Source organism: Ammospiza caudacuta, chromosome 31 (genome assembly GCF_027887145.1).
Source record: "Ammospiza caudacuta isolate bAmmCau1 chromosome 31, bAmmCau1.pri, whole genome shotgun sequence".
Taxonomy (NCBI): Eukaryota; Metazoa; Chordata; class Aves; order Passeriformes; family Passerellidae; genus Ammospiza; species Ammospiza caudacuta.
This window is the reverse complement of record NC_080623.1, coordinates 5,026,638-5,051,676: the sequence shown is the minus strand read 5'-3', so window position 1 is coordinate 5,051,676 and position 25,039 is coordinate 5,026,638. Positions and strand designations below refer to the sequence as shown.

At 64.7% G+C, this 25,039-nt stretch overlaps 1 protein-coding gene across 1 annotated transcript in view; it reads right to left on the bottom strand.

The window, feature by feature from the left end:
- Nucleotides 1-4,204: 4,204 nt before the first annotated feature.
- Nucleotides 4,205-25,039, bottom strand: part of LOC131569759 (cyclic AMP-dependent transcription factor ATF-7-like) — a 33,521-nt gene continuing 12,686 nt past the window's right edge. Inside the window, exons 2-11 of the mRNA XM_058822022.1 lie at nt 16,475-16,571; nt 15,666-15,784; nt 11,576-11,746; nt 10,976-11,139; nt 10,205-10,304; nt 9,882-10,010; nt 9,312-9,455; nt 7,804-8,001; nt 7,443-7,551; nt 4,205-5,106 (exon numbers count right to left, since the gene is read on the bottom strand). Of these exons, the coding sequence (XP_058678005.1) occupies nt 4,895-5,106; nt 7,443-7,551; nt 7,804-8,001; nt 9,312-9,455; nt 9,882-10,010; nt 10,205-10,304; nt 10,976-11,139; nt 11,576-11,746; nt 15,666-15,784; nt 16,475-16,571 (1,443 nt within the window). The 3' untranslated portion in view covers nt 4,205-4,894. The remainder of the gene's footprint in view (nt 5,107-7,442; nt 7,552-7,803; nt 8,002-9,311; nt 9,456-9,881; nt 10,011-10,204; nt 10,305-10,975; nt 11,140-11,575; nt 11,747-15,665; nt 15,785-16,474; nt 16,572-25,039) is intronic.

Here is a 25,039-nt window from a genome sequence, read left to right as displayed (position 1 = left end):
CCCGGGTGCCATCGGCCCCCCAGAATAAAGCTGGGGGGGTTTGTACGCCCCGTGTCGGTGTCTGCTTGGGGCCGGGGGGCCCAGGGAGGGGCAGAAACAGAGCGAGGGCTCGGGTGGGGGCACGAATCCTTTATTGGGGAGCGGATGGAGCCCCCGAGGGCTCGGGTGGGGGCACGAATCCTTTATTGGGGGGCAGACGGAGCCCCCGCGGGGCCGGGCCGGGGTCGGGCTCAGCGGCGGCGGCCGAAGCGCTGCGGGGTCGCCATGGTCCAGAACGGGGCCGCCGGGGGGTCCCAGCTGCGGGGGCTGAGCCGGGCCTGGGGACCCCCCTGCAGCCCCCAGCCCCACCTGCCGGGGGACACGGCACCGTTCATCGGCACCGGGGACCCCAAACCCCCCCGGTCCCTCCCCACCTCCCGCTGTCCCCCGGACCCCCCGACCGGGCCCCGTCCCCGCTCACCTCGGCCGGGGGGCCTCGGGGGCGCGGCCGGGGCGCCGCAGGGACCGGAGCAGCGCTCCCAGGGCGGCGGCGGCGGCGGCGGCGGGGGGCGGCCCCGGGGCGGCGGCGGCGGCGGCCTGAGGCGGGGGAGCAGCGGGGCTCACAGCGGCCCTGGAACCGCGCAGCGACCCCCGACCCAGCCCCGAGCACCCCCCACAAACCGGAGCCGGCGGCGCGGCCGGGCCGGGGCTCACCGGGGCCGGGCCGGGGGTCCCGGGACAGGCGCGGGCGGAGCGCGGGGTCCCCGCCAGCAGCAGCAGCAGCAGCAGCAGCAGCAGCACCGGGCGCCCCGCCATCGCCATCGCCATCGCCATCGCCCCCGCCCCGCCGCCGCCGCCGCCGCCGCCTCTTATAGCCGGGCCGGGGGTCCCGGGGGAGCGGGGGGCGGCGGGAGCGGCCCCGGCCCCGCCGCCGTTAATGAAACCCATTTAGCAGCCGCGACAGCCGCCGCCGGGGACGGACGGCCGGACGGATGGATGGGCGGACGGGGGAGCCCCGCACCTCCCGCCCCGCCCGGGCCCCGCAACCGGCACCGCCGCGGCTGCGGAGCGAGACCCCCGGGACCCCCGACCTGCCAGGAGCCCCTGAGACGGGGGCGCCTCCCCTGCTCCCCACCCAGCCCATCGCTCCCAGACCGGGACCCCCCTCCCCTGTCCCCCAGTCACCCCCAGACCGGGACCCCCCCCGGTTCCCCACCACCCCCCGACTCCCCCCGGGTCCCCCCGCGCCCCCCGCCCTCGGCCCGGCCTCGCTGCCGCCCCCCGGTGGCCGCTGCGCGCTCCTGCAGCCCCGACGGCGCGGCCGCGGCTCCGCCGACCCCAAACCAGCCGAAATCGCCCCAAAAACGCACCCGAGGGCGCCCCGGGACACTGCGCTGTCCCCGCAAGCAGCTCCCCCGCGGCAGGGTGACAGTCCCACGCCGTCCCGGGTCCAGCCGGTGTCACCCTCGGTCCGGTGCCACCCACACCACGAACCCCGGGGACACCAGGGGTGTCCGAGGGACAGAGTGAGTGACCCCGGGGTGTCCGAGGGACAAAGTGAGTGACCCCGGGGTGTCCGAGGGACAGAGTGAGTGACCCCGGGGTGTCCGAGGGACAGAGTGAGTGACCCCGGGGTGTCCGAGGGACAGAGTGACCCCGGGGTGTCTGAGGGACAGAGTGACCCCGGGGTGTCTGAGGGACAGAGTGAGTGACCCCGGGGTGTCCGTGGGACAAAGTGAGTGACCCCGGGGGTGTCCGAGGGACAGAGTGAGTGACCCCGGGGTGTCCAAGGGAGCAGTGCTCCCAGGGTGTCCGAGGGACAGAGTGAGTGACCCCGGGGTGTCCGAGGGACAGAGTGACCCCGGGGGTGTCCGAGGGAGAGAGTGACCCCGGGGGTGACCGAGGGACAGAGTGAGTGACCCCGGGATGTCCGAGGGACAGAGTGACCCCGGGGGGGTCCGAGGGACAGAGTGACCCCGAGGTTGTCCGAGGGACAGAGTGAGTGACCCCGGGGTGTCCGAGGGACAGAGTGACCCCGGGGGTGTCCCCCGCCCGCCCCCCCACAACGGGCAGCAGCCGGCGGCTCCTGGGTAATATTTAATGTTATATTTGCAGCATAAATAAAAGGCACGTTACATGTTTGGTACGACACGGCCGAGGGCGGGCGGGCTGGGACGCGCCCCCGGTGCCCCCGCGGCCCCGGGCCCCGCGGGGCTGTGAGGACCCGCTCACAGGAGCCCGGGCGGGCCGGGGGTCCCTCGGGGGCGGCGGGGGTCGGGGCAGACCCGCGGCGGCCGCTCTACGATACATGGGTGCGTATACGCGTCGATATGGACTGGTAAGATACTACACAGGTACTCGGGGTCCTTTTTGGCTTCTTCCATTATTGATCGTCAAAGCTCGTGGCACAAAGCAGCTGGGGGGTGGGGGGCGCGCCCAGGACCCTCCTGCCGTGTCCCTTCGGCACCTCCGGGCTCGTTCTGGGGCCAACAGAGCGGGAACGGGTCCAGGAGCCCCAAAATGTCACAATTCCCAGCCGGGCCAAGAATCCCGGACCAAACACCGGGGCGGGGGGAAACGGGACCAACTCTTCCCGATCCGCGGGGTTTGGAGGCTGAAGAGGGAGGAGGAGGAGGGAGGGAGCAGCAGCTGCCCCGCCGCGGGGCTCCCCGGGGTCTGCAGGCATCCGTTCCTATTCCGTAACCCCGGTAAAATCCACAAAGCCCGGACCCCGCAGCCGATCCCGCCCCAGCCCGGAGCCCTTCGCAGGGAGGGGACAGGAGAGGGGACAGGAGAGGGGACAGGAGAGGGGACAGGAGGAAGGGACAGGAGGAAGGCTCGGCCCCCCGGGATTCCCGGAGCCCGGGCAGAGCACAGTGCAGGCGCCCGGCGCTGCCACCCCTCGGCTCTGAGCAGAATCGGGGGGGTTTGCCCCAAAACCGGTCACAAAGCGAGGAGGGGCTGCTGCTTTTGGGGTGAAACACACGGGGAATGGGCACGGGAAGCTCCAACGCTGCGAGTGACCCAGGCACAGCCGAGCCCGGACTCCGCTCGCTCCCGCCCGTCCCTGAGCCCCTTTGGCGCTCTCCTTTTCCGGGTCTGCAGAATTCTCAAGGCACTGGCGATGGGGATGCGGGCACGGGGAGCTCGGGGCATGGAGGGGGAGCGGCTCCTGCCCCCCATCCCGAGGGGCCAGGAGGGCTCCGGGGAAGAGCAGCGAGGCACAACAAGCCCGTCAGACCGAACCCAGCGCCCCGAGGGGCAAATGAGGGGCTGGGGGAGCTGCTGCCCCCCAGCCAAACTCTGCCCCGCATTTTCCAGCCTCTGCTCGTTCCTGGCGCTGCCAGCGAGGCCCCAGAGCAAAGGGGGAACCAGCGGGAACCAGAGCTCAGCTCCCCCTCCCCTGCCCCGGATGGGCACCGCGGCTCCCCCACAGCACAGGAGGAGCTGCAGGACCCCCAGGGATCCCCCAAAAGGGCCCCGAGCCCTCCCCGGCCTCACCTGGGCCCTCCCTGGTCGGGACGGGGAGTGCTGGAGACACCCGGGAGCCCCGGCTGGGCTTTAGGGACAGCTTTAGGGGGGAAAAGGGGTCTGGGGGATCTGAGGGACCCCAACAAGAGACCCCCGAGGCTGCAGCACGGAGAGGAGCTGGGATGAGCAAGAGGAAAAAGGGGAGAGCAGGAGCAGCAACACAAACCCACCCTGACCCGGCCCCAGGTGAGGAAGAGCTGCACAGCGGGGAGGGAGGGGAGAAGCTGAATTCCATGGCTGGGAAAACCCCAAACCTCAGCACTTCCCATCAGTGCCGAGATCCCAGGCCCTGCTCAGCCCTGGCTTTGGGTTTCGCTGTCCCTGGGAACCTTCCAAGGGTGGAGGAACCGACCAAAATCACCTGGACCGACCAAAATCACCTGGACCGACCAACCAACCTGGCTCCAAAGTGGCGAGTGCGACCTGAGGGGGGCTTGGCTGAGGAGGGACTGAGGGGCAGCAGTTCCAGGGGCTGGAGCAGGGCCATGGACCGGGACAAGGTTCCTTCCACATCCCAAAAACGCACAGCAGCCCTTCCCATTCCCATTCCCCATTCCTCATTATTCCCCATTCCCCATTTCCCATCCCCATTCCCCATTCCCCATTCCCATCCCCATGTCCCATTCCCCATTATTTCCCATTCCCAGCTCCATCTGCAGCACTGCAGAAGCTCCGGAGCCCCCAGGCACACACGGGACAGAGCCCCGTGCCCACCCAGCAGGACAGGGACCCGACCCCAGCTCCTCCTCTGTCTGCTCCGGCCGGGCCCCGAACCCCGGCCCCGTTCTGCTCCCATCCTCGGGACAATCCCATCATTTAAGGCCATTTCTGAGGGCATCGGGGTCCCTGAGGGGCAGCTGCTCCCGGGGCTGGGGCTGGGTTTGGGGAGCCAGGGCTGGGTTTGCCCAGGGAGGAGCCCTCGGTGCCAGAGCTCAGAGCTCCGGGAGGCTCCTGGTGAAGGTGCAACGATTTGGGGAGTGGGAACAAACCTGGGAGCAGCACGGGGACAGCAGGGAGCGTCACCGGAGGGTCACAGCCCCCAGCCCAGGGACAGCAGGGAGTGTCACAGCCCCCAGCCGGGGCACAGGGCCACCACTGGGGCTCCCCAGATTTAGTGTTTGCCACAGGAGCCCCTGAACCCGCTCTCCCTGGGGGCTCCATTGAGGGGAAAGCGCCAGAGCCGCCCTTAAACCAAACCAGAACAAGAAGAACGAAACCCCAGAAGGGACAGGGAAGGTCCCACACCCCCCAGAACAGACCCCAGGCAGGACAGGGAGGGTCCCGGCGGTGCTCAGAACTCGCTCCAGAAGGGACAGGGAGGGCCCGGCGCCCCGCGGCCGGGCGGGCTGCGCTCAGTCCATGCAGGTGCCCCGGCCCGGGGCCATCATCTGCCCGCAGAGTGTCCCTGTGGGGCCATGATGACGGGCGCGGCCGCGGGCACGGCCAGCTCTGTCCTTTGCCCGGCCATGTGGGCCAGCACCGAGCTGGCCACGGCCTCGGCGGCCGAGCGGAGCCCGTTGGGGGCGGCCGAGGCCGAGCTGTGCTGGATGACGGGCGCGGGCGAGCCCGAGGGCTCCGAGCTCTCCTTGGGGCTCTCTGCGGGACAGGAGCGGGACAGAGCGGGTCAGGGACGGGGGCAGCACCGGGGGGAACGGGGCTGGTTTGGGGGGAACGGGGCTGGTTTGGATTTGGGAACGCTGCTGACCCATGTGGGAACGGGGCTGGTTTGGGGGGGAACGGGGCTGGTTTGGGAATGGGGCTGGTTTGGGTTTGGGAACGGGGCTGGTTTGGGTTTGGGAACGGGGCTGGTTTGGGTTTGGGAACGGGGCTGGTTTGGGTTTGGGAACGGGGCTGGTTTGGGTTTGGGAACACTGCTGGCCCAGAGGGGGATCAGGGAGCAGCAGGAACGGGCTGGGCACTCAGCCTGGAGCAGCGAGAAGCCAAGCCCAGGGAATGTGGAACCCCCTCCCCTTGGGCAGGACACGGGGACCCTCCCCACCGCTGCCCCCTCCCCAGAGCAGCAGACCCTGCTGATCCTGCCCAGTTCCAGCCCAGCTTCCCGAGGAGGGCAGCACTGGCACAGCCTCCAGCCCACGCTCATTCCCAGCCCATCCATCCCTCATTAGCAGGAGTTAATGAATTTCCCCCAGGTCCTGGAGCCGAGGCTGAGCAGCCCCTTCCCCACCTGCCAGCGGGAGGAGATGCCCTGGAGCTGCGATTTGGGGGGGTTTTATCCCTAAATCACCTGCTCTGCTCTTTACTGCTCCCCCGCCACTGAAATCAATCAGAGCCCATCACGAGGCTCTGCCTGCTCGGGTTTTGGGGAATTTGCAGCCCCAGACAAAGGCAGAGCCTCCTTCCCTTCGTTCTTCGGGAATTTGGGGAATTTGGCAGAGCTCAGAGCTCCTGAGCCTGGCGATCACCTGGGAGCCCTCAGGTACCCCAGAGGCGCCGGCAGGGAATTCCATCTCCCTTTGCAGGGGCAAACAAGGGCACAGCTGGGCACAGGAAACCCCAATAAAAACCCAGAACCCCAGCGCCCAGGGCTCTGCACCCAGAGGTGCCGGCAGGGAATTCCATCTCCCTTTGCAGGGGCAAACAAGGGCACAGCTGGGATGTTTGTGGCACAGGAAACCCCAACAAAGGTCAGGTGTGGGGCTCAGCCCCTCGCTGGGCTCCCTGTCCTGGCTGGGGAGGTCGAGCAGAGCCGTCCCCGCCCCGCACCCCAAGGCTGCAGACTCACAATAACGCTCCCAATGAAGCCCAGAGCAGCTGCAATGCCCTCGGGGACCCGGGCTCTGCGCAGGACCTGCCTGGCCGCAAATCCCGGCCATAAAAGGGGCACAGGGGAGGGGAGAATCTCATTTTCAGCCTTCAGATGTGCAATGAATTCCTGCTGCTGCTGAGGGGGATTGGGATGAGCAGGGACGAGCGGGGATTTGGGGATTTGGGGACATCTGAGGGGCTCGGAGCCACCCAGGGGTGGCAGCGGCTGTGCCAGGCCCCTCGAGCTCATCCCTGTGCCCCACCAGGCAGGGCAGAACCCCACAGACCCTGACAAGGCACAAGGCACAGCCTTGAACACCGAATTTTCTTTTTTTAGGTATTTTTTCCAGGGGTGCCAGGATCCCTGTGCCCCACCAGGCAAGGCAGAACCCCACAGACCCTGACAAGGCACAAGGCACAGCCTTGAACACCGAATTTTCATTTTTAGGTATTTTTTCCCCTTTTTCTGCCCGTGTTCCTGCTCTCTCAGCCCGTGCTCCCGTTTTTCCAAGGAACACTAGAGGACTCCAGCGTCCTCCCAAAGCCTCTCAGCAGCCTGAACTGCACTGCAGGCAGGGCAGCAGGACCCAGATCCCGCCAGCTCCCGGCTCGGTGATAATGAAACAGCCAGCATTAAAAAAAGAAAATTATGGGAAGAAAAGGAGATAAAACCCAGCCTTTTCCTTTTTTTTTTTTTTTTGGTTTAACTGCCAAGCCGAGGGAATGGCAAAGAATGAGCAATGGAGCTCCAGGATGTCATGGGGGGGGTCTGGCCTTGGCGTGGGGCAGCAAATTTGGAATTTCCAAGGGACATGGGGGGCACAGGGACCCTGCCCTGGGGGCACAGGGGTGCACGGGGACACCCACCCTGCCCTGGCACTGCCCTCGTGCCAGCAGGTGCCACCCCAAGGTCACAGGGACACTCGGGGATGCCCCTCAGTGGCATGGGCAGGAATGTCCTGGGGGGCTCCGAGGGGATGTTGGGGTGTCCTGGGCCCGGCCCGGGCGCTCTGCACTCCCTGCTGGCGCTGCGCTGTGCCAGCCCTGCCCTGCAGGGACCCCGAGGGACAGCGGGGGCACAGAGGTGACAGGGGGTGACAGGCACGGCCTGAGGGGACAGTCCCCTCCCGCCCAGCCCAGCCCGGCCCACGTGTGCCATCACTCACCCAGGTAGCCCTGGCTCTTCTTCTGCAGGGCCGTGACGGGACAGTCCTTGTGGGCCAGCAGCAGCTGCTTCAGCTGCGCCACCTCGTTCCTGAGCAGCGTCACCTCGTTCTGAGGGGACACAGGCACACCTGAGTCACTCCGCAGAGCGTCCCAAAACCCTCGGTGTCACAAAAACCCTCAGAGTGTCCCAAAAACCCCTCAGAGCTTCCCAAAAACCTTCAGAGCTTCCCCAAAACCCTCAGTGTCCCAAAAACTCCTCAGAGCGTCCCAAAAACTCCTCGGAGCTTCCAAAAAACCCAGGGCCATGCCAGGGCCACACCAGGGCTGCACCAGGACTGTGCCAGCCCGTGCCACACTCACGCTGAGCTGGATGTTCTGGCTGGTGAGCTCCTCGGCTTTCTTCTCCAGCGAGGACACCCAGAGCTTGCGTTTCTGCCGGCAGCGCGAGGCGGCCGCGCGGTTCCGCTCCAGGAAGCGCTGCCGGCGCTCGTCCGGGTCCTCGTCAGCCGCGCGCCGGCGCCGGCCCCCGGAGCTGGGCGTGGGCTGGGCCGGGGACACCTGCGGGGACAGCGACAGGGACATGGCACACCTGGGGACAGGGACGTGGCACACCTGGGGACAGGGACAGGGACATGGGCACACCTGGGGACAGCGACAGGGACATGGGCACACCTGGGGACAGGGACAGGGACGTGGCACACCTGGGGACAGTGACAGGGACATGGGCACACCTGGCGACAGGGACGTGGCACACCTGGGGACAGGGACAGGGACATGGGCACACCTGGGGACAGGGACATGGGCACACCTGGGGACAGCGACATGGGCACACCTGGGGACAGGGAGAGATGGGCACACCTGGGGATAGGGACAGGGACATGGCACACCTGGGGACAGCGACATGGCACACCTGGGGACAGCGACAGGGACATGGGCACACCTGGGGATAGGGACATGGACATGGGCACACCTGGGGACAGGGACATGGGCACACCTGGGGACAGGGAGAGATGGGCACACCTGGGGACAGCGACAGGGAGAGATGGGTGTGGGCTGCACCGGGGACACCTGCGGGGACAGGGACAGGGGACAGGGGACAGGGACAGGGGACAGGGACAGGGGACAGGGACAGGCTCAGCAGCGGCTCTGGGACAGGCAGGACACGGCGCTGGCAGCGCAGAGTGAGCGGAGCTCGGTCCTGCTGCCACTGCCAGGCACGGCCACTGCTCAGGGCACCAGATAATCCCGGCTTTCAAGAATGCAATTTGCTTTAAAAATTAATTTTCCCCTCAAAACCTGCAGCCAAACAAGCCCTGGGAGGCGACAGGGAACGGGAGGGTTTGTAGGGCCTTGGTTTTATTGGGGAGAAAAAGGGAGAGCAGCCAGGGCTGGCAGCAGAGCAGCTCCAGCCCCACACAATGAGGGGCCGGCCCAGCCCCAGTGCAGCGTTTGGAGATCAAACCCTGCACAGCCGCTGAGCGAGCAGGTGGCCACGCTGATGGAGCTGCTGCAGAGCCAGCCCGGCTGATTGCCCGAGCGGGGAGCGTTTAACCCGGATTGGGCAGGGACAGGAGGGGAAATGCTCCTTGCCAGCCCAAGCCGGGGCTGCCAGGCAGGTGAAGCAGGGCTGGAGCCCCTGCCTGGTGCGCTGGGGGTGCCTCAGTGCTGAGCAGCCCTGGAACGGACAGGGTTTAACCCCTTCTGCAGTGTGGGGGGGGCGCTGGGAGGGTTTGTGCTCCTTGCCAAGGCCTGGGAGCCCCAGTGCAGCAGGAGCAGCCCCAGGGCAGCCCCAGCTGCAGCTCCAGTGCAGCATTACCAGCAGCCGCAGCAGCACACACACACACACACACACACACACACACACACACCTGTGGCTGGGCCGGGGACGGCGTGTCGGGGTGCTGTCCCCCCTGGCTCTGCTCCGGCCGCGCGGTCACCAGGGTGCTGGCCGAGCCCACGGCCAGGCTGCTGCCGTTCAGCGAGGAGGAGGCTGCCAGGCTGGCCTTCAGCCTCTGGGAGGGGCACAAAGGGACATCAGAGGAGCTGCCAGGGCCCCGGCAGCCCCTGCCACACTGCAGCCACCCTGCAGCCACCCTGCAGCCACCCTGCAGCCACCCCGCTGGACACGGCCACCAGCTGTGTCCAGTCCAGCCCAGCGGGCAGTGCCCAGCCCAGCCCTGCCCAGGGGCCGGGCAGGCTGCAGGGCCCAGGTGTCCCCGAGTGCCCACAGCGGGATCTGAGGGTGCAGAGCGACCCAGGGGTGCCCAGTGACGATGGCGCCCAATCCCCTCCCTGGCTCTGTGGGGAGGGGAGCAGCCCCTGAGGGACCCAGGGGTGACAATGGTGACAACGGCGCCCAGTCCCCTCCCTGGGCAGGGGAGCTGCCCCAGCCAGGAGCTGCTGGAGCCTGGGGACCCCCTGACAGTGCCACCACTCACCAGTTTGGCTTCCGAGTGCACCGGGAGTGCTGAGGGCGACAGGGACCCGCTGCTGCTGCTGCTGCTGCTGCTGCCGGGGGGCCCGGGGATGCCAGGGATGTTGGGCACCATGGCCACGGGCCGGGCCAGCTGCGGGCAGCGGGACAGAGGCATTGGCACCGGAGCAGCTCCTGACAGGGCAGGGCTGCCAACCCTGACAGAGTGCCACAATCACCCAGCACGGAGCACAGGGCAGGGCTGCCAGTCCTGCTCAGCCCCTGCCACCCCGAGTGCCACAATCACCCAGCACGGAGCACAGGGCAGGTTCTGGAAGGTTCTCTCACCGAGATGACAGACGGCATCTGCACGGGGGGCCCGGGCAGCACGGGCACGGTCTGGCCGTTGGCGAGCTGCACGACGAGAGGGAGGGAGGAGCTGGGAGAGCTGGAAAACACAATGACAGCAGCCCTGCAAAACTGCAAAACACAACAACAGCCCTGCAAAACTGCCCTGGGAGAGCCGCAAAATAACCCTGCACCACTGCACCACTGCACCACTGCCCTATGAAAGCTGCAAAACACAACAGCAGCAGCTCTGCACCACTGCAAAACACAACAGCAGCAGCTCTGCAAAACTGCCCTGGGAGAGCTGCAAAACACAACAGCAGCCCTGCACCACTGCCTGGGCCATGGCAGCGCCAGCCGTGCCAGCTGTGCCAGCCGTGCCAGCTGTGCCAGCCCAGCAGCCCCACTGTGGCAGCTCCCCCTGGCTCCCAGGGAATTCCCGGATGGAATTCCTGCCCCTGGATCTCTCCCTGCCATACTCACCCAGCTGTCTGTCAGTCTGTCTGTCTGTCTGTCAGTCACAATCCCTGCCCATACTCACCCGAGGTGCCGGCTGGCGGGCGGTGCCCGTACTCACCCAGCTGTGTCTGTCAGTCTGTCTGTCAGTCAGTCAGTCTGTCAGTCAGTCAGTCTGTCAGTCAGTCTGTCAGAATGCCCTGGACACTCACCCGTGGTGCCGGCTGGCAGGCGGTGCCCGTACTCACCCAGCTGTGTCTGTCAGTCTGTCAGTATGTCAGTCTGTCAGTCTGTCAGAATGCCCTGGACACTCACCCCAGGTGCCGGCTGGCGGGCGGTGCCTGCGTGATGACCGAGGTTGGCGAGGGCAGCGTGGCCGCGGCGTGCAGGCTGTCGTAGCCCAGGTGCAGCGGCAGCGAGCCCGGCCGCACGATGGTGGGCGTGGGGGTGGACAGGACCACGGCCTTGGGGGGGCCCGCCTGGGGGGCAGAGAGCACAAACAGGGGCTGCTCAATGCCAGATCCTCAGCCTCCAGAAACCCCCATCACAGAAACCCAGGGGAATGCATCACCCACACGGTGAGGGGCGCGAAGCTCCAGCCACTGGACTCGGCGTGTTTGGGAGGGAGCTGAAACTCCAGCCCCTCCATTCAGGATGTTTTAGAAGCTCAAGCCCCTCCATTTGGGGTGTTTGGGATGGAGATGAAGTTTCAGCCCCCCAGTATTCAGGATGTTTTAGAAGTTCCAGCCCCTCACTATTCAGGACGTTTTAGGAGCTCCAGCCCCTCCATTTGGGGTGCTTTAGGAAGGGGTGAATCTCCAGCCCCTCTGTCCCTTCAGAGGCCCAACTCAGGCCCCAGAAAAGCCCAAATCCGGCCCTGAGGAGCCCAGCCGGGTTCCCAGGGCACAGCCGCACCTTGTCCCTGTCCCTGTCCCTGTCCCGGTCCCTGTCCCGGTCCCGCTGGGGCGAGCGGGGCCGCGCCGCCGCGGGGCTCTCGGGCGGGGACGAGTCCACGTCCAGCGGCTCCTCCTCCTTGATCCGCACGTCCGGCGTGGAGGGCAGCGACATGTCCAGGGCGCCCGAGCCCTGCGGGGAGGAGGGATGGTCAGACTGGCAGCGACAGACAGACAGATCTAGGGCAGACAGACAGACTGGGAGCGACAGACAGACAGATCTAGGGCAGACAGACAGACTGGGAGCGACAGACAGACAGATCTAGGGCAGACAGCCTGGGGAGGGACAGCTTGGCAGGGACAGACAGCCTGGGAGCGACAGCCTGGGACGGACAGACAGCTCTGTAAGGACAGACAGCTCTGGGAGGGACAGACAGCTCTGGGAGGACAGACAGACACCCTGGAAGGACAGACACCCAGGAAGGAGCCCCCAATTCGCACTGCCTGCGAAACGCTCTCTGCTCCCCGAGTTGGAGGCTCAGGCCCCCAGCCTTGCCCATTTATTATCATTATCATCATCATTATTATTATTACAATTGTTATTTATTTGCACTGCAGCAGCCCCTGTGAGCGCGTGGGGCGGCTCCAGCCCGGCCCAGAGGGAGCTGCAGCCCCAGCAGCCCCCGATGGCAGCACCGTGTGGGGCCCCGTGACAGACAGCACTGCCCCACGGGCTGTTATGGGGATTTTCAGCATGAAAAGGGCCCTGCGAAGGAGAACAGGCACCCCAGCCAAACGCCTGTGAGTTACAGGAGGCGCTTTCACTCACACAACAGCTGTAAAACATTGTATAAATCAGCCTGAATTATTTTATTACCCGATTATCAAAAGCAAACAAAGGGCCATGCAAGTTATTAAATATCTATGAGCGCCCCATTAAAATAAAACCCAACCATATGCCTGGAGTTGGCCCCTTGCCACCACCCTGGGATCCAGCAGAGCCACGTGGCCCGGAGGAACCAGCCAGGGACGTGCAGGGGACACCAGGGCCAGGGCTCAGCTGAATTCGGGGTCCCAGACCTGCAGGGAGGCCGTGGCAGGGCAGGGATGCTGCTCCAGGGCTGGCAAATCACCTGGGCCCTGCTCCTGCCCGGGCAGGGGAAACTGTCCCTAAAGCAGCCCTGGCTTTGTCCAGCCTGTGCTCCGCCCCTGCCTGCTCCCTGTCCGTCTGTCTGTCTGTCCATCCATCCATCCATCCCTCCCTCCATCCCTGCTCCATCCGTCCATCCATCCATCCATCCATCCATCCATCCATCCATCCATCCCTCCCTCCCTCCCTCCATCCCTGCTCCATCCGTCCATCCATCCATCCATCCATCCATCCATCCATCCATCCATCATCCATCCATCCCTCCCTCCCTCCCTCCATCCCTGCTCCATCCATCCATCCATCCATCCATCCATCCCTCCATCCCTACTCCATCCATCCATCCATCCATCCATCCATCCATCCATCCATCCATCCCTCCATCCCTGCTCCATCCATCCGTCCGTCCATCCATCCATCCATCCATCCATCCATCCATCCATCCATCATCCATCCAGCCCCTCATTTTGGGGTGTTTTAGGGGGGGACACAGCTCCAGCCCCTTGGTTTGGGCTATTTTAGAGCTCCAGCCCCTCCTTTTGGGGTATTTCACAGAGGACACAGCTCCAGTCCCCTGGGCAGCTCCCCTGGGCGGTTCTGCCCGCGGTAGGTGCAGCAATAACCAAACTGCCTGCCCTTATACGCATTCACCTGCCCTTATACCCATTTACCTGCCCTTACAACCATGTTTTTCCTGCCCTTTCAGAGCCCAGCCCCGCCGCAGGTGCAGCAGTTCGCGTTTCCCGGCCCGCCCGGGGGATCACACAGAGCCGGGACTGACGCCCAGCCTCGCTCGAGCCGCTCCCCGGGGACGCGCCCGCCGCGCCCGCGGTTCGATCAGCGGCGCTGGAGCGGCACCGCCGCGCAAGGGGAGGGCAAGCACGAACCGGGATGGACGCGGGGAGCGCGGCCCGGCCCCGGAGCCACCACTGGCCTGGCCGGACAGGGCCTGGGCAGGGACAACCCCTCCCTAAAACCCCAGCTCCGTGCGGGGAATAGTTCGGAATCGTTTCTCAGGAGTGTTTAGGTTGATCCCCGCCTGTTCCTGCCCCCCATCCTGGGCTGTTCCTGCCCCCCATCCTGGGCTGTTCCTGCCCCCCATCTCTGCCTGTTCCTGCCCCCCATCCCTGCCCGTTCCTGCCCCCCATCCCTGCCTGTTCCTGCCCCCCATCCCTGCCTGTTTCTGCCCCCCATCCTGGGCTGTTCCTGCCCCCCATCTCTGCCTGTTCCTGCCCCCCATCTCTGCCTGTTCCTGCCCCCCATCTCTGCCTGTTCCTGCCCCCCATCCCTGCCCGTTCCTGCCCCCCATCCTGGGCTGTTCCTGCCCCCCATCCCCGCCTGTTCCTGCCCCCCATCTCTGCCCATTTCTGCCCCCCATCCTGGGCTGTTCCTGCCCCCCATCCCCGCCTGTTCCTGCCCCCCATCCCCAGGTGTTCCTGCCCTCCATCCCTGTCCCCATTCCCTGCCTGTTCCTGCCTCCCTTCCCCGCTCCAGAACAAAGGGCAGGAGCCTTTGCCGCAGCCGCATACCAATGAGAGAGATCAATTTCGGTTTAAAGAGCCTGTTATTGGCGAGCGGGGGGAGCGGCTGGGAAGGCAGGTTTCAGTTTTAATTCTGAATTCCTCCGTTCCCCATCTCGGCAAGATTTACGCGGCTCGGCTCCCGCAGTTTATTTCCGAGCAGCGCCGCTGACTGCGAGCGTATGCGCGGCCATACATCAATTTAGTAAATGTATGTGCCAGGCTGCGCGCCCGGCACGCATCTGCTGCCGCTCCCGCCCGGCCGGCGGGCGGGGCGGGGGCTGCAAATGTCCTTAATTAGCTGCTTTCTGATGAGATCCCCGCGTCCTTCAGCCGCCGGCGCTCGCCGGGCTGCGGGGGCAGCCGGGATCGATGGCGCTGGCGGAGCGCGGAGCTCTTTGTTAGCGAATCTGCTCCTTCCCACCGAGCTGCGACGGAGCCCCGGTGCCCCCATCCCATCCATGCCAGCCCCTCCAAGGCGCCATCCCGCCGGGCCTCGGCCCCGAGGGCGTTCTGCTCCCAACCCGGGCCCTGCAGCTCCTTCCCTGTCGTTATTATGGGTACTCCCCCTCTCCATTTCTGCAGCTCCTTCCCTGTCGTTATTATGGGTACTCCCCCTCTCCATTTCTGCAGCTCCTTCCCTGTCATTATTTTGGATATCCCCCCTCTCTGTTTCTGCAGTTCCTTCCCTGTCAGGTGTTTTGGGCTCTCCCCCTCTCTATTTCCCCCCTTTTTCCGAAGTGCAAAGCCAAAGGAATAATAAGCCATTAAATCAGCTCTCGGCAGGCCAGGATCGGTGGGAACGGCGCCAAAGTCACCCGAGTGACACCAACAAGGCCCCACACGGCAGCAGATCCCGCCAGGGCCGTGCCTCGCACAGGAGCCGCCCCAGTCCCTCCCAGTGCTCCCAGTCCCTCCCAGTGCTCCCAGTGCTCCCAGTGCCCCCAGTGCCCCCCAGTGCCCCCCAGTACCTCCCAGTGCCCCCAGTGCTCCCAGTGCCCCCAGTGCTCCCAGTGCCCCCAGTGCCCCCCAGTACCTCCCAGTGCTCCCAGTCCCTCCCAGTGCTCCCAGTCCCTCCAGCGCTCCCAGTGCCCCCAGTCCCTCCAGTGCTCCCAGTGCCCCCAGTCCCTCCCAGTGCTCTCAGTGCCCCCAGTCCCTCCCAGTGCTCCCAGTGCCCCCAGTCCCTCCCAGTGCTCCCAGTGCCCCCAGTCCCTCCCAGTGCTCCCAGTGCTCCCAGTCCCTCCCAGTGCCCCCAGTCCCTCCCAGTCCCTCCCAGTGCCCCCAGTCCCTCCCAGTGCTCCCAGTGCCCCCAGTGCTCCCAGTGCTCCCAGTGCTCCCAGTGCTCCCAGTCCCTCCCAGTGCCCCCAGTCCCTCCCAGTGCTCCCAGTGCCCCCAGTCCCTCCAGTGCCCCCAGTCCCTCCCAGTGCCCCCAGTGCCCCTCTTGCCTTTTTCTCGTCATCCTCGGCCGCTTTCTTGAACTCGTGCTCGAAGGAGCTGGCCAGCTCGTTGAACAGCCCCACCTCCTCACAGTTCTTCAGGAACCGCGTCGGGGTCGGGGTCTGATCTGGGTCGGAACACCGGGAATTGGTCAGGGAGAGCAAAACCAAAAATCCCCATTTTACCACCCCAGTCCCTCAATGGGAGCCCCGGCACCGTGGGTGTCACCCCGGGGACAGCCAGTGACACTCCGGAACGGGGACAGTCATTGTGAGCTGGGTTTGTTTCTCTGGTGTTTAGTTTTGTTTTGTTTTGTTTTCCCCAAAACCCCTCCAGGGTGTCCCCTCTGTCACCCAGCAGGGACACAGAGGGACAGGAGGGACCCTGGGGTCTCTCTGCTCTGAGATTTGTGGGGTTTGGGTTCCCCCATTTTACAGAGGCTGTGGGAGCTCTGGCTGGGGCTCTGCAGAGCTCGTGGGGCTCTAATTTATTTTATTTATTTAATTTATTAACTGCAGGTTCCTAAAAGCTCAGGGAAAACTGACACCTGGGCTGAGAGGGGAAGCTGCTCTGTCAGGGCTGGCTCATCGTGCTCAAAGCACACGCAGAGACGTGAAAGCCCTTCTGGCCATAAATCCTCCAGCCTTTAATAAAAAACGGCGAGAACTTAAAAAAAAAATTAAAAAAAAAAAAACCAACCCAAACCCCACAAAACCTGATACCACCATAAAAAATAAAGGAAAAACGTGGAAGGCTGATGAAATGCAGATCAGGGGTTTATGGGGCGCAGCTGTGCCTGGCGCCCAGCCCGCCGTACCTGCGATGATGACGGAGTCGGTGCGAGCGGGGCCGAACTTGAGCGTCAGCTCGTGCTTGTGCTTGTGCACGGCCAGGTGGTCCTCGTTGGTGAACCTCTGCAAGGGAACGGGCACAGGGCGGGCGATCAATGCTCGGGGTATGGGCACAGGACGGGCACAGGACGGGCGATCAGCGCTCGGGGTATGGGCACAGAACGGGCACAGGGCGGCGATAAATGCTCGGGGTATGGGCACAGGACGGGCACAGGGCGGCGATAAACGCTCGGGGTATGGGCACAGGACGGGCACAGGACGGGCAATCAGCGCTCGGGGTATGGGCACAGGACGGGCACAGGGCGGCGATAAACGCTCGGGGTATGGGCACAGGACGGGCACAGGACGGGCAATCAGCGCTCGGGGTATGGGCAAAGGACGGGCACAGGGCGGCGATAAACGCTCGGGGTATGGGCACAGAACGGGCACAGGGCGGCGATAAATGCTCGGGGTATGGGCACAGAACGGGCACAGGACGGCGATAAATGCTCGGGGTATGGGCACAGAACGGGCACAGGACGGGCAATCAGCGCTCGGGGTATGGGCACAGGACGGGCACAGAACGGGCGATCAGCGCTTGGAGTTATGGGCACAGGACGGGCACAGAACGGCGATCAATGCTCGGGGTATGGGCACAGAATGGGCAATGAATGCTCGGGGTCATGGGCTCGTCCTATGGAGGGGGAGAGGGGCTGGAGACAATGGAGGGGGGATCTGGGGCTGTGGGAGAAGGGACAGAGGGGGACAGGGGGTGGGACAAGGGGACAGAAGGGGACAGGGCTGTGGGAGCAGGGTAAGGGTTAGGGGTAAATGCAAGCAAATTCTGAACTCCAAAATGCCCACTCTGTTGCTGGCTGAGGAAGAGGCGAATTTGGCGCAATTTGGGCAACTTTTCCTGCATGGGGTGAGGGCAGAGCCGGGCCCTGCCTGCAGGTTCAGCTCCTGAGGTTTTATGGAGTGAGGGCGGGGCAGCATGTGCCCCCACCCGAACCCCAACCCCGGGGGGAGCTGCAGGATGGACCCCATCTTCAGGGAGGGCAAAACCCCATGGAGCGCTGTGGGGCTGGCTGTGGGGCCGGCTGTGGGGCTGGCTGTGGGGCAGGCTCTGGGCCCGGCTCTGGGCCCGGCTCTGGGGCCGGCTCTGGGGCCGGCTGTGGGGCCGGCTGTGGTCCGGCTGTGGGGCCGGCTGTGGGGCCGGCTCTGGGGCCGGCTGTGGGGCCGGCTCTGGGCCCGGCTGTGCGGCTGGCTGTGGTCCGGCTGTGGGGCCGGCTGTGGGGCCGGCTGTGGGGCAGGCTCTGGGCCCGGCTCTGTGGCCGGCTCTGGGCCCGGCTCTGGGCCCGGCTGTGCGGCTGGCTGTGGGGCCGGCTCTGGGGCCGGCTGTGGGGCCGGCTCTGGGGCCGGCTGTGGGGCCGGCTCTGGGCCCGGCTGTGGGGCTGGCTGTGGGGCAGGCTCTGGGCCCGGCTCTGGGCCCGGCTGTGGGGCAGGCTGTGGGGCCGGCTGTGGGGCCGGCTGTGGGGCCGGCTGTGGGGCAGGCTGTGGGGCTGCAGAGGCAGACAAAGGCTGAGCAGGGGAGCTCGGCGCGGACGGGGTTAAAGCGCAGCCCCGTAAGGCGCAGGATGGATTGCAGCTCTCCGAACAGACTGCGACAAAGCCAACGCGCCCTCCGCGCTCCGCAGCGCCCCGCGCACCGCAACAAACGTGCAGCAAACAAACGTGCAGCAGCAGAGCAGCAGCAGCAGAGCAGCAGCAGCAAAGCAGCAGCAAAGCAGCAGCAGAGCAGCAGCAGAGCAGCAACAAAGCAGCAGCACATTCCTCCCTTTCCCCTTCCCTCCCTCCCAGGCATCCCAGTCCCACCCAGAGCCACCTGCTCCTGGGGGGCTGCCCCACGGGGACACCCACCGCGGGCCTGTCCATGGCTTTATTTATGGCTCTGAGCAAATAAATCTGGGTTTTGAGCTGAGCACAGGGGGGACAATCCCTCGGTGACAGGGGACAATCCATTGGTTGCACGGGACAATCCTGTCCCTCGATGGCAGGGGACAATCCCTCGGTGACAGGGAACAATCCTGCCCCTCAATGGCAGGGGACAATTCTGCCCCTCGATAGGAGGGGACAATCCCTCAATGGCAGAGGACAATTCCTTGATGGCATGGGACACCCAGACCTTGGGGACACCCAGACTTTGGGGACACCCAGCCCTTGGGGACACCCAGACCTGGGGACACCCAGACCTGGGGACACCCAGCCCTTGGGGACACCCAGACCGTGGGGACACCCATACCTGGGGACACCCAGCCCTTGGGGACACCCAGACCGTGGGGACAGCCAGCCCTGGGCCCAGCCCCTGTCCCCAAGCTCAAGGACAAGGGGTCACACACACGCACACCGCGCGTCCTCCGGAGCTCTCCAGGTGCTCTGCCGGCCGCCCGCGATTTGGGCTCAGATTCAGAGAAATCGGAGCTGGTGGCAGAAGCGCCAGGAGGTTTTTGCCAGGCTCAGAGCCCCTCCATCTCCCCTGGCTCTGTTCCGTAACCCAACCCTAAATAAACCCCGAATCAAATTCTCGGCAGCTCGGCCAAAATCTGCCTGATCTGGGCTTGTTTTCCCTCCCCGCTGCTCTGCCCCAGCCTCCCACAAACGCTTTTTGTCCGAGCAGATTTCACGGATCCCCGAAACCTCCGAACAAAGGAGCAGGAGAGGGGGGATGCGGGAATTATTCCAGAATTCAGTAATTCGGGAACTCGGGAATCGCCCTGCCGAGGGGCCCTGCAGGGGAAGGGACACCCACGTTTCTCCGTGGTTTTGGCCCCAAAATCCCCCGGTTTTATGGAATTTGGCTGGGACGGGGCGAAGGGAGGGAAATGAACCCGGCTTTTGTGCGGGGCTGGGATGAATATTTGAATACTGAGCGGGCGGGCGGCCTCGGAAACCCGAGCACCTGAGCCGGGGGCGGGGGGAAATGAAAAAGAAGAAAATCCCCAATTCTGCCGCTCCGCTTTGCGCTGAATAAATGTGATTTTCGGGCCAGGGAGGGAAGCGCGGGAGGCGCAGCGCGGGGTTGTGTCTCCCCCAGCAGCCCCAGCCCGGCCTCGCCAACGCCAGGTTTATTTTAATCTTTCATTTTCCTTCATTGCCGGATTTTTTTTTTTTTCCCTAATTTTTTTTTTTTTTCCCCGGCACTTTGGGTGCGCCGGGCGCGTGTTACAGCTCTATTTAACATCTTTATGTGGGCTCGCAGCTCGGGAGCTCTCTCCTTCCCTGCGCAGAAATGCTCACAGACACAATATATCTTCCCGCACGCATTTCCAAACGCCCAACGCCAGAGGCTGAGTCTGGCGCTCGGGCTCTAAATCATGTCATTTTACACAGAGAGGGGGAGAGCAGGGGGGGAACGAGGGGAAAAAAATGGAATGAGTTAAAGCCACAGCGCTGGCTTTAATATTTAATCTCCTTCCATCAGCAGCTGACATGCAGCAGGGTTATTTCAGCTGCTATTTTGCGGGTGTCGGAATTAAAAAGAAGATGTTGGCTGTAAAGTCTTTGGGGCGAGGGACAGCAGCAGGGCGAGCGCTGCCAGCGGCCCTCGGGCTTTCCTGCAGCCCCAAATTCGGCGTTTTCCGCACGGAAAATGGACGGAACCGGGCCGGGCCGGGCGGGACGAACCCGCGGCGCCCCCGGGCTGTGACAGCTCCGGGATGGACGCGCTGGTCCCGAGCCGGGCCGAGCCGGGCCGAGCCGTGTGTAGCACAATGCGGGAGGGATTTGCGCCGCCGTTTAACGAGCGCGACACGAGCGACAAGGGCTCGCTCGGCTGCTCGGGGCCTTCCTGCCTTCCGAGAGCCGGGGCTGTGCGGGGCACCGGGGCATGGGGGAGCCGGGGCAGGGCTTGGCCTCGCCGGGCCCGCTCCGAGCGGATCCAGGGCCGCAATTCCCGGTGGAACCCGGCGGTACCGGGCCGCAGTTCCCGGTGGAACCCGGCGGTACCGGGCTCGGCAGGGCCAGGGAGCTGCGGGGCCGCTCAGGGCGGAATTAACGGGATTAATTAACGAGCTGTCAGCGGCGCGGGGAGGCCGAGCCCTGCTCCGAGCGTGACTCGGCGCTGGAGCCACCCTGGCCACGGGCATGGGTGACAGGGTGACACTGCCATGGTGACAGCACTGGGGCCACCCTGGTGACAACACTGAAGCCACCCCGGCCACGGGGATGGGGCTGCCATGGTGACACGGCTGGGGCCACCACCCTGGTGACAGGGCTGGGGCCACTGTGGAGACAGCGCTGGAGCCACCGCGGCCATAGGGCTGAAGCCACCCTGGTGACAGGGCTGGGGCCACTACCGTGGTGACAGGGCTGGAGCCACTGTGCTCACAGCCCCGGGGCCACCCTGGTGACAGCGCTGGGGCCGCCGAGCCCTTGGGGACACGGCCCTGAGCCACCCGAGCACGGAGGGACGGCGGGCAGCAGCGGCAGCGGAGACTGCACTGCGGAGCGGGAGGGAAACGATGCAGGGCGAGCGCGGGCTGAGCTCAAAGTCACCGCCTGGAAACGCCGCCACCCTCTGCGCTCGGGGCTGCACAGACGCTCCTGCTCATTGCCATTCCGGGCGCACGGTGGGGTCAGGGTGACCCCACGGGCAAGGGGGCCCCGCGTGGCTGTCCCGGGTGTGCTGTGACCCCGCGTGGCTGTCCCGGGTGTGCCGTGGCCAGGATGACAGTCCCGGGTGTGCCGTGACCCCGGCTCCATCTCCCATCTCCCATCTGAGCAATGCCCGGTAATTCCCTCCTCCCCGGCCGCGCGGATTAATGAATTAATTCACTAATGTGCCCCAAGTGCCCCAATCTCGGTGATTCACGGCAGGGGGGACAGCGGCAATCCCCGAGCCTCGTTCCACCGGAGGGAAGGAGCACGGCAATGACCGAGCCCCGTTCCACCGGAGGGAAGGAGCACGGCAGTCACCGAGCCCCGTTCCACCGGAGGGAAGGAGCACGGCAGTCACCGAGCCCCGTTCCACCGGAGGGAAGGAGGTGTCGGTGCGGGGCCAGCGCCGCGCACACGCTCGGCACGGTACAGCCCAGCCCCGCACGGACAAACGGAGCCGTCTGTCCGTCTGCCTCTTCCAAAGGGACCCAACCTCACAAGGACAAACGGAGCCGTCTGTCCGTCTGCCTTTTCCAACCGGACCCGTGCCGCCGCCCACAGAGGCTCCGATTTTGGGGGCCGGGGGTGCTCGGGGCCGCTCCCCACGGCCGGAGCAGGGACGGGAAGCGGCTCCGATCCCGGTGCTGCCGGGGGATGGAGGAGCAGGAGGAGGAGGAGGGAGGAAGGAGCAGCTCAGGAAGGAAAACCAGGCCGGGAAAGGCGCGGGGAGAGCTCGGGCTCCACGGCGGGGCCGCGTTTTTCCAGGGAAAAGCGGGAGGGGAGGAAGAGCCGGGGCCATGGAAGGGAGGAAGAGCCGGGTCCATGGAGAGCGGAAAGGGAGGAAGAGCCGGGTCCATGGGGAGCAGAAAGGGAGGAAGAGCCGGGTCCATGGAGAGCAGGAAGGCTCCAGCAGCTCCCGGGGTGCATTTGGAGCCATTCCCACCCTGCAGCTGCCCCCAGCTAAAACCGCAGCGAGATTTAAACCCTGAGATGGCGATTTTGGCTCTGGCGGCTCCAGGGACGCTGCTGTGTCTCTGCCTTTCCCTTTAAAACGCTGCTCCCTCCTGCCCCGTGATTGATGCCGGGTCCTTCCTTGTGCGGAAAAAAAAAGAGAGGAATAACAATAATAATCACGCTGTGGGCAGCGCTGGGTGAGGAATCCCCGGCCCAGCAGCCCCACGGAGCATTGTGCAAAGCACCACAATTGAGATTTTCCCCCTTTTTTTCCCCTGTTTGTTCAAATATTTTTTTTTTTCCTTTTTTCGGTAGGTTACTGCCCAAAGTTCCCCGCAATTTCACACAAAGAGCCGAGCGGGTTCCGGAGCCCACCCCATCCCACCGCCATCCTCCTTGGCCAGAAGGGCAGAGCGTTTAGCGGGGAGGAGGTAAATAATTTAATTTACATTTCTATGGCTTCGCTCATCCCCAAGGGCTCCTCCGGCACGGCCCCCTCCTGGATGCAGGTGTTGGGCAGGGGGAGGAAGCATCTGGCGCGGTGCGTGAGGAGCCAAGGACGGCCGGGGCGAAATCCTCCGCCCGCTCCGCACCCCGCGCCCTTCTCCCTTCTCATTCTCCCCCTGAATTTCAGCGGGATCGCCCCGGGCAGAGCCGGGCGCAGGGAGCGGAGCCGGGACGGGGCACGGGGCGATGCCGAGGGACCCCTCACACCAAACCCAGGGAACCTCCGGGCTTTGGGGAGGAGCGGATGGGCGGGCTGGGCTGGGGAGCACCTGGGCAGGAGCAGCGCCGTGGTTCGCACACCTGGGCACAGCTGGGCACAGCTGGGCACAGCTGGCCCCACGGAGCGGATCCCCAAAACCCCACTGGATGGGTTATTTTAAATCCCCAAATCCCCGCGGGATGGGGATTTTTGGATTCCTAAAACCTCACGCATTGGGGTTTTTAAATCCCCCAAACCTCACGGATTGGGTTTTTTTGTACCCCCAAAACCATTCGGGATTGGGGTTTTTTGTACACCCAAACCCCGCGCGATGGGATTTTTTAAATCCCCAAAACCCTTCGCGATTGGGGATTTTTGTACCCCAAAACCCCGCGCGATAGGATTTTTTAAATCCCCAAAACCCTTCAGGACTGGGGTTTTTTTGTACCCCAAACCCCGCGGGCACGCCGCGCTGCCCGAGCCCGGCGGAGCGCTCTGAGGCGCCGCTCTCCCGTCCGCCCGAGCGCGGTGATTAACAGATTAACCGCCGGTTGTTAATTACGGCAGCCCCGAGCCGGGGGAGCGGGCCCGTGCGCACCGGGCTGAGCCGGGCTGAGCCGGGCCCGCTCCCCCGGGAGCCGCTCGGGTGTGAATGGCGGGGCCGCGGGGAGCGCCGGCACCGGGGAGGCCCCGGGCGACCTCGGGGGAGCCGTGGATCCCCGGGTGGGTGCGGAGGGCCCCGGGGAGGGGGCTCGGACCCCCAGCGCCCCGGCGGCTGCGGGGCCGCGCGCGGAACCAGGCGGGGAACAAAGGGAACTTTGTCACGGCCCGGTAACAAAGGCACTCACGGCCCCTTCCCCAAGCGTCGGCTCCACGACCCCAAAATGAATTTTAACCCAAATGACGACGCCAAAACAAACCCTAAGCCAAACAAACCCTAACCCAGACAAACCCTGACCCAAATGTGGGCTCTGCGACCCCAAAACAACCCCTAACCCAAATGCCATGGCCCCAAAACAACCCCTAACCCAAACAACCCCTAACCCAAATGTGGGCTCCATGACCCCAAACGAGCCCCTAACCCAAACCAACCCCTAACCCAAACCGGGCTCCATGACCCCAAAGGAGCCCCTGACCCAAACGTGGGCTCCGCGGGCCCGGCCGTGCCCGAGCACCGCCGTGGCTCAGCCCCGACCTTGGCACTCTCCCCGAGCACCCGGAGCACGCCCGGCCCCGTTCGGCTTTCCAGGCCCTGCGATGGCGATTTCCTTCAATTGAGAGCGACATTGGGAATGCGCCCACCCATTCACGGCGCGCAGCCGCCGCTGCTGATGGCTTTATGGCCTGGAAAGGGTTTGTGCGGGGATTTGTGTGGGGATTTATCTCCTGGGGAAGCTGCAGCACAGCAGCAGCTGCCTGGGAAGGGCAGCGGGTCAGACACAAAGAGAATTCCAGTCACTCAGGGCTTCGGGGTTTGTCCCCTCTAAAGGAGTTTCCATTCCTGTACAAACCTCACTTCTGCGCCTCCATTCCTGTACAAACCTCACTTTTGTGCCTCCATTCCTGTACAAACCTCACTTTTGTGCCTCCATTCCTGTATAAACCCTCGTTTTTGTGCCTCAACTCCTGTATATAACCTCATTTTTGTGCCTCCATTCCTGTATAAACCTCATTTTTGTGCCTCCATTCCTGTATGAAAACCCATGTTGTGCCTCCATTCTTGTATAAAATCTCGTTTTTGTGCCTCTGTTCCTGTACAAACCCTCGTTTTTGTGCCTTTTCCTGGCTGTTCTGGCCATCCCGCAGCTCCCCTCCCTGCCGCTGTTCCCATCCCGCCGCATTCCCGGCCCGGAGCTCAGCGCTGCGGTAATTAACGCTTTAGAAAGGAGATGGGCAGCAGCAGCAGAGCAGCAGCAGCAGCAGCAGCATCAAACCCCGGCGCTCGCTCCTGTGCCTCTCGGAGGAGCCACCTGTTCTGCGGAGCGGGGATTTATGGGCCATTACCGCGGAGCTGCTGCTGCCTCCCTGATGAGGCTCTCGGTGACCTCCTCTCCCCGCAGATTTACGGTTTATCCCGGCACACGGCTCCATCCTGCAGCTCCCGACCCCTCTTTATTCCCCAAAACTGTTTGTTTCCAGGAGGTGCTGGGTGTTCCCGGCCAGGGCTCACGTTTTCCTTGCCTTTCGGGGCTCTCGGTGGCCTCCTCTCCCCACAGATCTACGGTTCAGCTCCCCG